The sequence below is a fragment of the Haplochromis burtoni genome, unplaced genomic scaffold, assembly GCF_018398535.1.
Source record: "Haplochromis burtoni strain Fernald_Lab_line unplaced genomic scaffold, NCSU_Asbu1 Contig_355, whole genome shotgun sequence".
Classification (NCBI taxonomy): Eukaryota; Metazoa; Chordata; class Actinopteri; order Cichliformes; family Cichlidae; genus Haplochromis; species Haplochromis burtoni.
In genome coordinates, this window is record NW_024582716.1 from 211,742 (window position 1) to 223,991 (window position 12,250).

At 41.3% G+C, this 12,250-nt stretch overlaps 1 protein-coding gene across 2 annotated transcripts in view; it reads right to left on the minus strand.

The window, feature by feature from the left end:
* The window catches only part of LOC102293624 (neural cell adhesion molecule 2), a 385,578-nt gene that overhangs the window by 69,918 nt on the left and 303,410 nt on the right, over positions 1-12,250 (minus strand). For both annotated transcript variants that reach the window (XM_042228810.1, XM_042228811.1), the window contains exon 3: positions 5,648-5,854. In XM_042228810.1, coding sequence (XP_042084744.1) covers positions 5,648-5,854 — 207 coding nt within the window. The remainder of the gene's footprint in view (positions 1-5,647; positions 5,855-12,250) is intronic.

Consider the following 12,250-nt stretch of genomic DNA (forward strand, 5'->3'; position numbering starts at 1 on the left):
CACAAATCTTTTTTACACATACAAATCTTTTTTACGCACGCACAAATCTTTTTTACACATACAAATCTTTTTTACAAATACAAAACCGATTTACAAGTACAAAATATTTATGACCACATTTTGAGCCCATATTCCATGTCTGAAGAACCAGCGAATGTGAAGTTTGCCAATCAGATCCACCTCATCCAAGACACTACAAACATAAAAAACCCAGAGTTTGAGGTGTCTTAACAGGACTTCACATACAACAGGTGACATCATTGTGTCAGTGTGACAGACCAACACTGCTATCCATAGGACTATTTCAAAACTATAATATTATAAAAACCCAGCGTGCACACATTCACTGTTGACATTCAGTGCTTGAATTCTCAATAACACCCCTTGTGTGCACAACAACCACGTTATTAAGCATAGCTGTCATGTTAAATAATGCCCATTGGTTCCCACCGAAAGCATTTGGAAAGACACGCAGGAGAAAAATTATGCACAGTGCAAACTGACGATGAGCTTTTACTCTGAAAATCAAACAAAGCAAAAGCTTAATCCCTCCTTGACTGTTTTTCTGGGACACAGATAAGGCAAGTGTGATGAAACAGCACCAGGTGACAGCAAAAAGTAACTCACTTTAACTTGCTGCCAGTTATAAAAGAATCAATGAGCAGAGTTATTCTGCAGCCTTACTGTTTGCAAAATTTGACAAAAGCACAGGCAGGCTTTGATTCACTCCATCTTGGTTTCAGCATTCTTTAATAGGTTCCCCTTGGTGCTTGTTTAAAGCTGTGTCCTCTTCCTGGCAAACATTGGGTGTTTTACGAGGACGCCGTTCTTGGACCAGCATTTCCCCACAAAGATCTCACGCGAGCTCTCGTCAAACCCCACTTTCCTTGGCTTTTGATGTGTGTTCGGGCTGGCTCTGCTAGCGCCGCAACCACCTGCTATCACCTGCGTGCTATATTGTGAGGGTGTGAATAAATCAGCTACAGCTCCTCTATCAGTCCCTTCCCTTAGTGAGGCTTCAGCATTAGCATTTTGCTCTGTGATTTATGCCAGGCTGCTCCCCAAAATGAGCTTTCACTCCCCGGCTGCATCCTCCGCCTGTGAACGTGTCTGGCATCTCAGTGTCTTCATTAACTTCAAGGATGCCTTTGCGTGATTTTGTCATTCACTCCGTAGGCTTCTTATCATCCACCCTCCCCTCCATATGTGTTCTTTTTATTTGCAAAATCTGCTTTCTCCCCCTCTGCCTCCCTCTCAGGTTTAAACATTCTGGTGTCACTTGTTCCTTCTGTTTGTATCCATTTCCTGTCTCTTTTGTAGTCGTGCTGCTCTACAAGAGAATCAGTAAGGGAAACATCCTCTCTGGAGTAACACTCTACTGCACACTTGACACTGGCGAATTGAGAATGTACTCAGTACTCTGGAGTTTCTTTGCTGTCGTTCGTAGACACATCACTGCAAAGATAACTGTCTGATAAGCTGACGAGCCAATTTCCCTGGACCTGCCTCAAATGTGAGACAGATTTGTTTCTGTGTGTTCCGGCCAAATTAGCTGGTTTTGGAAAATGAGCTTGTGCAGCATTATTGCGTTGTCCATTAATAAACTAACAGGAAATGAAAGGCTTAGACATTGTACTGGCTCACTCTATAATGACTATGAATTTTCTGTCACTGAATACAGTTGAAAACAGCACCATATTACACCAGCTAATTGATGTTGCGGCTTTTGCCACCAAAATAGGTTTTCATGATTTTGTGACAGTAAAGGGTTTATCTTGAAATAAGAATCACTTTGATGCTTACATTACTTATACTATTTTGACTGCATAAGTCTGGTTATGCTAACAAGTACAGGTAAACTGCTTGCAGTACAATATAAATACCCTGATGGTGTGGAGGGTGGAACACTATTATAGGCCTTAATGGATCCCATTTTAGTCGGCAACAGAGGAGGGATTACTAACTATTTTCGGTGAGTAAAAGGACATGAGAATGACAATTACTATGCTACCTAGCTAACAGCTAGATAACATGTGTTACATGTGACCTTGCATGTCGTCATTCTTCATTAGTAGAAGAATTTACTGTTAAAGAAGTTGCATACGTTCACGAAATGTGACAGCTGACTGAGTTCTCCAGGTTTCTTGAATGACATTCAAAGTTTAACTGTTCATCTGCCAACATGATTCCATGCTGCTTTAATAATGTTGAGGTCCGAGCTCTGGGGAGGCCAGTCAATCACTGATAGTGTTCCTTTGTGTGTTGTTCTATGCAGCTTTGATTTTGCTGAATTCCCAGTGTGTTTGGGATTATTTTTGCCAACCAGAAACTTTCCAGATGGTATTGCATGTTGGATCAAAATGTGATGGTACATTTCTGTGGTTGTAATTCCATCAGTTTCACAAGATCTCCAACACCACGATTGGATTCATCAGTCCATAAGACCTGTTGCAACTCATTTTAAGTCTGTTTCTTTGTAATTTACCCTATTTCTCTCCCTTAAGAATACGATAGCTTATTGGCAGTCACTAAAGACAACTTTGAAAAACCTCCACAAATATGACTAGCTACTTGTTCAGAAAATGAAAAAAAAAAAGGAGTGGCTCAAACTGTAGTGCTAATATAGTAGCAACCATACTGCATTACACTGGAGTACTAACAGAAATCAAGCTAGCAGGCACAGCACACAGAACAGCAATGTTTTTGCTTAAATGGCAATCCTAGCATGCTACATTCTCACGCTGACAAATGTACATGCTAACCAGATAATGTTCTTATGGAGAGCATCAGTGTTAAATATGTTATCTTGCTAAAATTTCCCAAGTATCACTTTCTGTAGCTAATTGGCCATAAACCATAGTGCATAAGAAGCAGAAATTTTGAAATGACTATAGATAAAAAGCAAATTGGTTACTTAACTTTTCTTGTTGTTTAGGACTCAAATGTCAAAATTTCATGGCAAGATTTGCTTTTAGATTTTACAGTTCTAATTAAAATCAGAAACACTAACCTCACTGTGGCTTTGGTGGAAAAAACTGAATCAGAGGATCCCTGAATTAATTAGTTGCCATCTCAGGGAACATGTGTGTACTAAATTTAATGTGAGTTAGCACAAGATTGGCCACTAACTCATTGCTAGCTACTGCTTTGTTTGTCTATGAACTTCATCAGACTGTGGACCAGCTTTTAATTCCAAACTGATCTGACAATCCGTGCTGCATGATTACATCTGGCCATCATAGAGAAGTCAGCAACTGCGGAGAAGATGTCAACACTTGGTCTCCCACAGGTCATGAATTTCATGTAGAACATGTTGCAGCACGCAGGTCTGTGCACCGTGCAGAGGAGTCCTCGCCTGTTCCGACTGTGTGCTGGCAGAACACCTGGCTGGATTTTAGGGTGGTTTTCATCCGCCTGCTGCTCATGGAATCTACACTGAGGACCCCAGTGAGTGATGCCTGGTTACCATGGAAACAATGATTTTGGGGAATTGGTTATGTGTTGAATGAGGCAAAGGCTGAGTGGTGGCAGGTGTGATTGAAGCTGTGATGTCTCCCCTAATGGTTCGCTGGGAGAGGATGAAAAGGCAGCCACACAGCAGGTGATGATTTCCAGAGTGTGTGTACATATAACTGTGTGTGTGAGTGAGCTCTGGAATCAAATCCATGTACCTTGACATTTTCTCCAATTAAACTTTGTGTAGACTCCTGATCAAAGACTCACACCTCAGAGGTCACTTGGCTCTTATGTAATCTTTTGTGCTTGTAGCTTTTGGAATCTTTGTCCTCTCACCTGCGAACAGAGAGAGTTCTACCTATGATCTTTTTTTTTTAATATAAACCCTGCTCTCGCAAGCATTTTGTAAATAGATTAATAAAAAAACTTGGATTTCTATAACCCACTTTAAAGTGTTGCACTAAATGACTTCACACCTTGATTTGACACCAAATTCTCTTGAATAGCAGTAATTACCAGGCTAATACTAATTCTACTCACAGATACAGCCATAGATATGGCCTGTATTTGGATAGCGCTTTTACTTAGTCCCTAAGGACCCCAAAGCGCTTTACACATCCAGTCATCCACCCATTCACACACAGGTGATGGCAGCTACATTGTAGCCACAGCCACCCTGGGGCACACTGACAGAGGCGAGGCTGCCGGACACTGGCGCCACCGGGCCCTCTGGGGAGGCCGATCCACGACTGATAGTGTACCACTGTGTTTTTTCTATCCAGGTGTGCTTTTATTACACTGGTAGTGCATTTGGGATCATTTTCCTGCTAAAAAACAAAAAAACAAAACTAATGCTAATGAAACACTTTCCAGATGGCACTGCATGGTTGATCAAAATTTGATGATACAGTTCTGTCTTTATAATTCATCAATTTTGGCAAGATCTCCAACACCGGTGGTTGAAACGCAGCCTCAAACCATGACAGAGCCTCCACCGTGTTTTACATATGGCTGTAGACCCTCACTGTTGTACCTGTCACTTGAATTCTTCTCTATAAACTGATGATTTCTGAATCAAAAATATCCAGTTTGGATTCATCGCGCCATCAGACTTGTTGCCACTGATAATCAGCCTTTTCTCCCAGTTTCCCTTCCTTGACAGCCACCCTTCCACTGAAATACTTTCTCATGATGTTTCAGTGAACAGTGGATGGATCAGCTGAAGGGCTAGATGCATCTCTCAGGTCCTGTGTTGGGTTTTTGCTGGTCTTTTCTTATTTATGTCCTTTTCTTAAGGACATGACTTTAAGGCACAGTTCATCTGCTGTAGATAGTTGTTTTTAGGCTTGACACTTCTTTTGTCCTCCACTTGTCCAGTGTCCCAAAACTGTTTAAGTACACACCGCACATATGCCAAGTTTCCAGCTAATAGTTCTGGGAATCACTTTATTGGTGTAAAAATGCTATTTTATGCCTGTCAGGCTTTGTTAGCTTGAATTCCTTTCCACTTAAATCCGCATAAAACATGTGTTTGTGTTTTTTAGATCTACATTATAATTTTCCCTAAGTTGCACAAAGCTCCCTGCTCCAGGAGATGATCTTAGTGAAACCAACATGTTTTTCTCGTTTTATTTCTAAATTAAATCACAGCAATAAGCTAGTGGGGTTTCAGTCGGATGTCTTGCTGAACAACAATTTAAAGATGCAAATTCACTGATTACTGCTAGAATGGAATCAGTAAAAAAAAAAAAAAAAAAGGTCTATAAACACCAACACTATTTCCTGGGCAAAACATTAAGTTTTTTCCCAGGAAATAGTGATTGGTCAGCAAGGCAGGTAAGTCAGTGCCCGATCTCTCATTATTCCTGACAGGATCTAAATCCTGTGGCATTGCTAGCCGTCATTATAATTTAATCACAAGAATCAGTCTAACTCACACAGTCACACACAAAGGTACATGCATCTTAGAAATCTTAGGTTTCTAAGATGCATGTGCACACACAGAGAGCTAACGCAGCTTGCGGCTGTGGAGAGGGTAGAGAGAATATGAATCAGCTGGTTGTCCTGGTGATCAAAAGCTAATGTGAGATGTTTATTCTCTTTGTGTCCTTATGTTCCAATCTCCTTAGGAAGCAAACACAGAGCATCTGTGGGTAAATGTGTCAGCTAGTGTGTGTGTTATCAAGCTTACGGTAGATCTCCAGCACAACGGAGGCCTCCTCAGTGTGACCACTGACATCGGTGGCCTGGCAGCGGTAGATACCCGCATCTTCGATGATGGCATTATAAATAACGAGCTTGGATCTGGATGCTTCTGTGTGGAGCGCCATTCGCTTAGAGGCCACGATGCGCTCGCCCTGGGGGTTATACCACTCCAACTTGACCGGCTCGCCGATAGCTAGGAGCAGAGAGAGAAGGAGATATATCAAATAAACTGATTACAAGGAGTGTATTTTACTCCGTTAGACCGGCAAAGTAAAGATTATGTCACAACACAGCATAATGTTTACATTCATTCATTGAGAAAGAGCAGTTTTCATGATTACTCACATTCACACATGAGATCTATAAAGAGGGCAGTTTTAAGTGCATACTTTGCACCTTCTTGACCTTCAGCAGCTTTATGTATTTCAAAATGAATCCAATGAGAAGAAGCTGCAACAGTTTCAGCAGTTTAAAGCCTCAAGATTGCTTGTGAAAATATACCAGATTGCCTTTGAGTACCATTTACTTGGCATGGCTATACCGGAAGACCTGTAGCAGATAACTACGTTTGCTCACAACTGTGTCCCCACCCACTCTGTAAAAACAAGCTTTTACAGAGTGAAACTTTTACAACTGAAGCATCCACAAACCGAAAATGGAGTAGTCCAGGTAGCTCCACAGCAACTAACATTAAAGTTAACTTGAATTTTACAGTTATGTTGAAATAAAAATCAACTAATTATTTTAATTGAAAATATGAAGGCTGCAAGCTGCTTCAGACCTGCTTAAAAATGTTTTCTGGAAAATAGTCATTATTATCCGAGTTCAAAAATATCAAAGCATTAAAACAACAAAGTGGTCCAATTATTGTACGTAGTTTCAGCTGATTCATAAAATGTGATTCAGCCTCTCCAGTACAATTTTCATATTTTTGTAGGTTTCTTTTAACTGGACAAAATGATCAATTAGTATGGGTGCAAAGTAATTGCCATTATGCTGTAGGGCACATCTTAAGCTTGCTTTTGACCTGTCAGTGAACAGCCCATTGTACCCAAAAGACATTCAGCATCAAAACAATAGTCAGAGGCATCAACCATTTCAAAGACTTTTCACATGATGCCTACAAAAAGAAAATCTGGTTGCTAGGAAGAGGTTTTCCTCACTAAGCCTAGACTGAAGCAACTCAACTGCTTCGTTTGGCAGATCCAAAACTCATTCTTGGTTATTTAACCCTGGTTAAATGAATAACTAGGGGAGAGATGAGCTATTAGAAGATGGATCTTCAAAGTCCTCATCATTAGAACGGTGTGCATCTGGAGACAAAATATAATAAGACGCTTCTCTCTCATCAAATAAGCCAACAGAAATATTTCTGTTGGTATTTCTATTGGTTTTCATCATCTAAATGTGATACAGGTCTCATTGTGATGGCAGGTTAGCGTAACTAAGTAACTGTCGTCACCCCCCAACTGGTCACAGGAGATGTATGGCCCCTCCCTGAGCCTGGCTCTGCTATAGGTTTCTTCCTGTTAAAAGGCATTTTTTCCTTCCCACTGTCGCCAAGTACTAACTAATAGAGGGTAGTTTGATTGTTGGGGTTTTCTTTGTATTGTTGTAGCATCTTTACCTTACGATATAAAGTGCCTTGAGGCAACTACTAATGTGATTTCATTCTACATAAGTAAAATTGAATTTAGTTGACAGATGATTTGGTTTTTGAACTGTATCCAGAAATACTGATTTAACCAAAGTATCACAGTGATTCTGTGGCTCCATCCATGCCACCAAAACCCAAAGTTCTTTGTCTTCCCATAGCCCACACTCGGTTTTCGACACAACCTGGCAAACTGAAAGTGCCCATGACTTGTCTTGCTCGCCATTTTTATGCTAAAATAAGCACACCTTTTTCTCCACAGAATCTGTGACGGTTTCATCCTGTTTGGATGTAGTGAAACATCCACAAATATAGCACAAGAAAACTTGTGAAAAAACATGATGCAATGAGCAAACATGAGGAAAAATGAACATTACTTTTTGAAATCATTAAAGAACAAGTGTTAGGTTTCATATAGTAAAAATGACGCAGGGGGCAAAATCCCAATTGAATACCCTTTATTTCATTAGATATTACATGTGAGTACTTTCTTGCTACTGTTTGGTTTGCTCTGCAGAGCTGAGGACCATCTACTGTCGTTGCTGGAACTAGTTTAGCGAACAGACGGGCTGAAATTACATGATTATGTCATAATCTTGGATTTACATGGCTAATAACTCTGTACAGGAACAGGGACATATGCAGTCCATAAATTCCACTCTTGTTCCTATGTTTATGCACAGCACTCCTGCGATTGCAAACACGGATAGATTCTTAAACATGGGTGCAAGCAGTAGGCCAGCTGAAAAGCTAACCTGAATTCTGATTAAAATGGCGCCCATATGTACCTTGTGAAACATGAACTCATCTGGCTACTGTAGGAGATGATAGAACCATCTGCCCGCAGCAGGTGCTGCTTGCCTGTAAATTCTGCAAATAAAAGTGTCAGTGTGGAGGGCCATTACTTGGCCCATCAATCAGCCAGAGACTGGAACAAGAGAGGATACAGACAGAGGCTTGTCCAGTTAGGAAACAAAAGATAGAGGAAGAATAGAAATGGCAGACACTGTTATATCATATCATAATAGAAAAACGGCAGTATGACCCCTCAGAAAGAGGGAGTAGAAAGCAGGCAGTCAGAATTCCCTTTCCCCCCCCTCTCTGCTACTGTCTGTAAAATGCCCTTGAGCAAAGCTTTTATCATTCAGGTGCACAGCAGCCTGCATCAGAGGCCTGCAATGGCTCAGCTCACAACAGGCAGGAGTAACTGTGAGGGGATGGCTTCAGGTATGACTGGATTTTTGCTAGAGAAATATGCGGATTATAAAAAGAGCATAGAGCTTAGATAAAAATCTATTTTAATGGCTCACAAACACATGATAACAAAGTTCCCTCTTGATATCCATGCTTCCAAAACGCCAGCTCCAGCTTACATACCCCAACTCCGATCATCATCACATGTTTCCAACAACCATCAGCATTGCATGCTTGGCGTGTGCTGCTCATTAGTTTCAAAGCCAACAAATCTGATGAGGCAATCAAACACGAGTGTTGCTCAAATCACATTACAGCACCAAGCGTCCCGGGCTTTCCGACCGGAGGCTTGTGGGGAGCAGATAAGCGTCTAGCATCCCCGCGGCCGTCTCTTTATACCTGTTAGTATCCCAACGTTATCAGCGCTTTCCATTTTACAGTCTGTTGACAGCAGAGACAGTTAAATATGCTCACACTGATGCAGCTAGTGTGGTGACAGGCCATTTGCTTCACAGATGATCTGAGAAGACAGGAGTGCAGAGCGTGATGCCCTGTTTTTCACGCTCAGCCCTGCCTCCCCTCTGTGCGTCTTTACAACTAGCTTGTGGAAATTTTCTGTCGAACAGCTCTGAAAATCTGCATAATCTCTGGTGTTATTACTGATTTCTGCTGGAAGACAATGACCGTCTCTTCTAAATGTTGTGCGGTAAGACAATGATCACTTTTTCTACCTGAAACGTCTACTGCGGCACTGTGATTGAATGACAGCTTAATCCTGAAAATCACAAAGAAGTGACCCTTCAGATGGAACCGGGACAAGCGGAAAAGCTTTGTGTCCTCCTTGGCAGTGAGAAAGCAGCTGAAAGAAATACCGAAGCAATCTCCTCAGCTCCTGCACAGGGTAGATTATTGATTAAGGAGGCCTCTTGGTGCCAAAATTAGCTGAGCACAAGCCTAAACACTCTCAGATTCCCACAGCACCTGGCATTGGGGTCTTGGTAGAAATTGATTTAGGTCTCCAGGGAAGTAGATAGCAGCAGAGTAAAAGGCTGACCAGGGAAAGAATCTCACCGGTCAGCGTGTTTATGTGTGCCGCTTGGTATCAAAATGATTGGTTATATATCTATCTCTGTCTACTCTGTAATGTCTAGCCACTGGGAAAATGCAGGTCTACTGGGACGAGGGATGTGGCCCTCCCTGCTTTGGTTATCTGAAGAAAACACGGAGAAACACATTAGCTGCTGGATCTCGGCTGGCTACCGAGGTTGCTTTTGTAGCTGTCTCCTGTCTTCTGCAGCAGCCAACACTTGTTCTGGCTCTCTGCCTCTTCAGTCACATGGGAGGTTAAACACACACCTAAACACCCATTTATCCACCTCCTTATTTGTCACGCCACGAGTCCAGGTTAATTTCAAATAAGAAGAAAAGAGGTGCAGTAGGTGTCGTTATTGCTGTTTGTTTTCCAACTGTTTTGTTCAGCTCCGGCCTTGCAGCTGGCGCCAAAGGGGTATGCACATAAGTGATGGTATTTTTTACTTTAGTGCGAACAGCTCATATGAATTTCAAAGCAGTTCTACAGTCCAACACTGGTCTCTCAATCTCCCGTTGGAGAGCCGCGAGCTTCGCCATACTTGCGTTCTGTGATGTTGTCATTTCTTGTGCTCAAGGAGCCAATTTCTGAGAACTCACGGCAGTGTGCCTCCCCGAGATATTATCCAATTTGCGCCCAGAGAGATGTTATTCTGGGCTAGCCCTTCCGAGATGTATCCAGTCTGCAGTCAGAGATCTTATTCTGAGTATTCACAGCAGCCGTAGCCTCTCCAAGATCTTATCCGTGCTGACTCGAGCCCATTTTGAGAAACTCACGCTTCTCCCATCATTCCAATCCCAGCGGGCAGCCTTGTGGGGGTTTGAACAGCCAGTTCCGCTTTCTTAATTCTTCGATAAGTCAGGGCCAAGCCAGCTCCGATCAGCCAGAACCCTGTTACCATGGTTCCGAATAGGTAGATATCTTCAGCACTCAGGCTCACCCAACCCCAAACTTCTCGTTGAGAAAGGGGGTGTCAAATGACTCATAAGTTTGTTAAGTCGCTTAACAAACTGGCCTCAAAATAAGTAAGGAGTAAAGAACCAACGTCCAAAGGAAAGTTGTCAATGACTTCCGAAAAACCTGAAGAACTATTGCTCAATACCACTTTGAAAAAATGGCTCCTTCGAATCAAGATATAAACAAATCAAGGGTGACTCAAGACTTCTGCACAGTACTGTAAGAATCGTGAAGGTATGTTATGAAGGCTGTTAATGTTTATTGATTGACTGGAGGTACAGCAACTACTGGTCACTATGCAGTGTTTAAAGATGGCTGTTGTAGTGTAAAGTCTAGCAAAAATATATAATTTGAGCTACCAATGCCATACGCCGCCTGGTGTGTACCTGTGAGCACTGGCAAAAATGATGGTATTTGACTTCATGGTAATGCAAACAGTTTCAGAGACCAGTGAGATGATGAAAGATCATCTATTACGTTTGAAGTTTGCACAGCAGGTCCATGGGAGGTTAGCATTTTATCTTCTGCTGTCATAGCTACTAAATAAATAGCAGAAATACATAATCAACCAGGTTAATGCACTTGACTAGTCAGTGGCACTTCTTCAAAGACTGAGGTTCACCTATTTCTTGATAAAAAGGTCCAACGTTTTGCAGTGGGCTCCTTTGCAACTCTCCCTCAGAGCCTCATTGAAATGAATAAAGGGGCTGAATTTTTTTATTTAATGGCATGAACGCAGCTTTATGCTGTGAACCCAATACTGACACTGGGAGTCATTTCAGTTTGCATTTTCTGCATCATGTCCCTGGTAAAGTAAACAGTGGCCACACAAGTACTGGACACAAAATATTTTACTTTTAAAGAGATAAAATAAACTATTCTGAATATTTTAAAAGGAAAGTTTAATTATGGTTTGTAGATACTGTGTTAGTAATGTTTTTAATGTAGCATGCATTTTTCCAAACCATTTCCTCAAAATGTATAATTACCATCCAAACAAATCTTCCCATTTGGTAATAATCGTTGGCTTTCTCACCTTATTGTCTTGCCAGTTTTCTCCAGTTCAGCAAAAAAACTCACGCTTCCTGTTTTCACGGGTCCGGGACTGCATTAGCAAAAAAACAGCCCATTAAAGTAACAATGGGCTAGCAATAATTAAATGAGGGAGTTTTTGGTGGGTGTTGTTTTTGTTTTTAAAGGTAAATGCAATTAGCACTGTCAGTTGGCAACAATACTATTTGTACCTGGGATGAATATTCAGTGTGGCTATTTGCACCCATGTATAGCACAGTGTACAAAGCACGACAGACACAAGCATCTACCATAGCCAGCAATGCCATTTTCATCCACACACACATTGCCAGAATGGCTTTCCAAAATATGGATAATGTTGTGAAAGGATTTATTTTAGTCCAAACTATTTCTACAAGAATCATTCATATCTCTCAGTCTTTAGTCATTCATGTTTTGTTTTGCTTTTCCTGACCTGTGAGATCTTCAGGTCTTCGCTGTCTCCTGTCATCTCATGGTCTCAAATAAAAACTCCACTGAATGTCATCTTTATGGAGTAAGTTTAATGAAAGAAAATGTGCTTAATTTATTCTTTTGTGTATTAATAAGAGCTAATTCTGCCTCTCATATTCTCTTTTTAAAGCAAAGGTCACTGAATAGATAGGACTTCATTTACTCTCAAG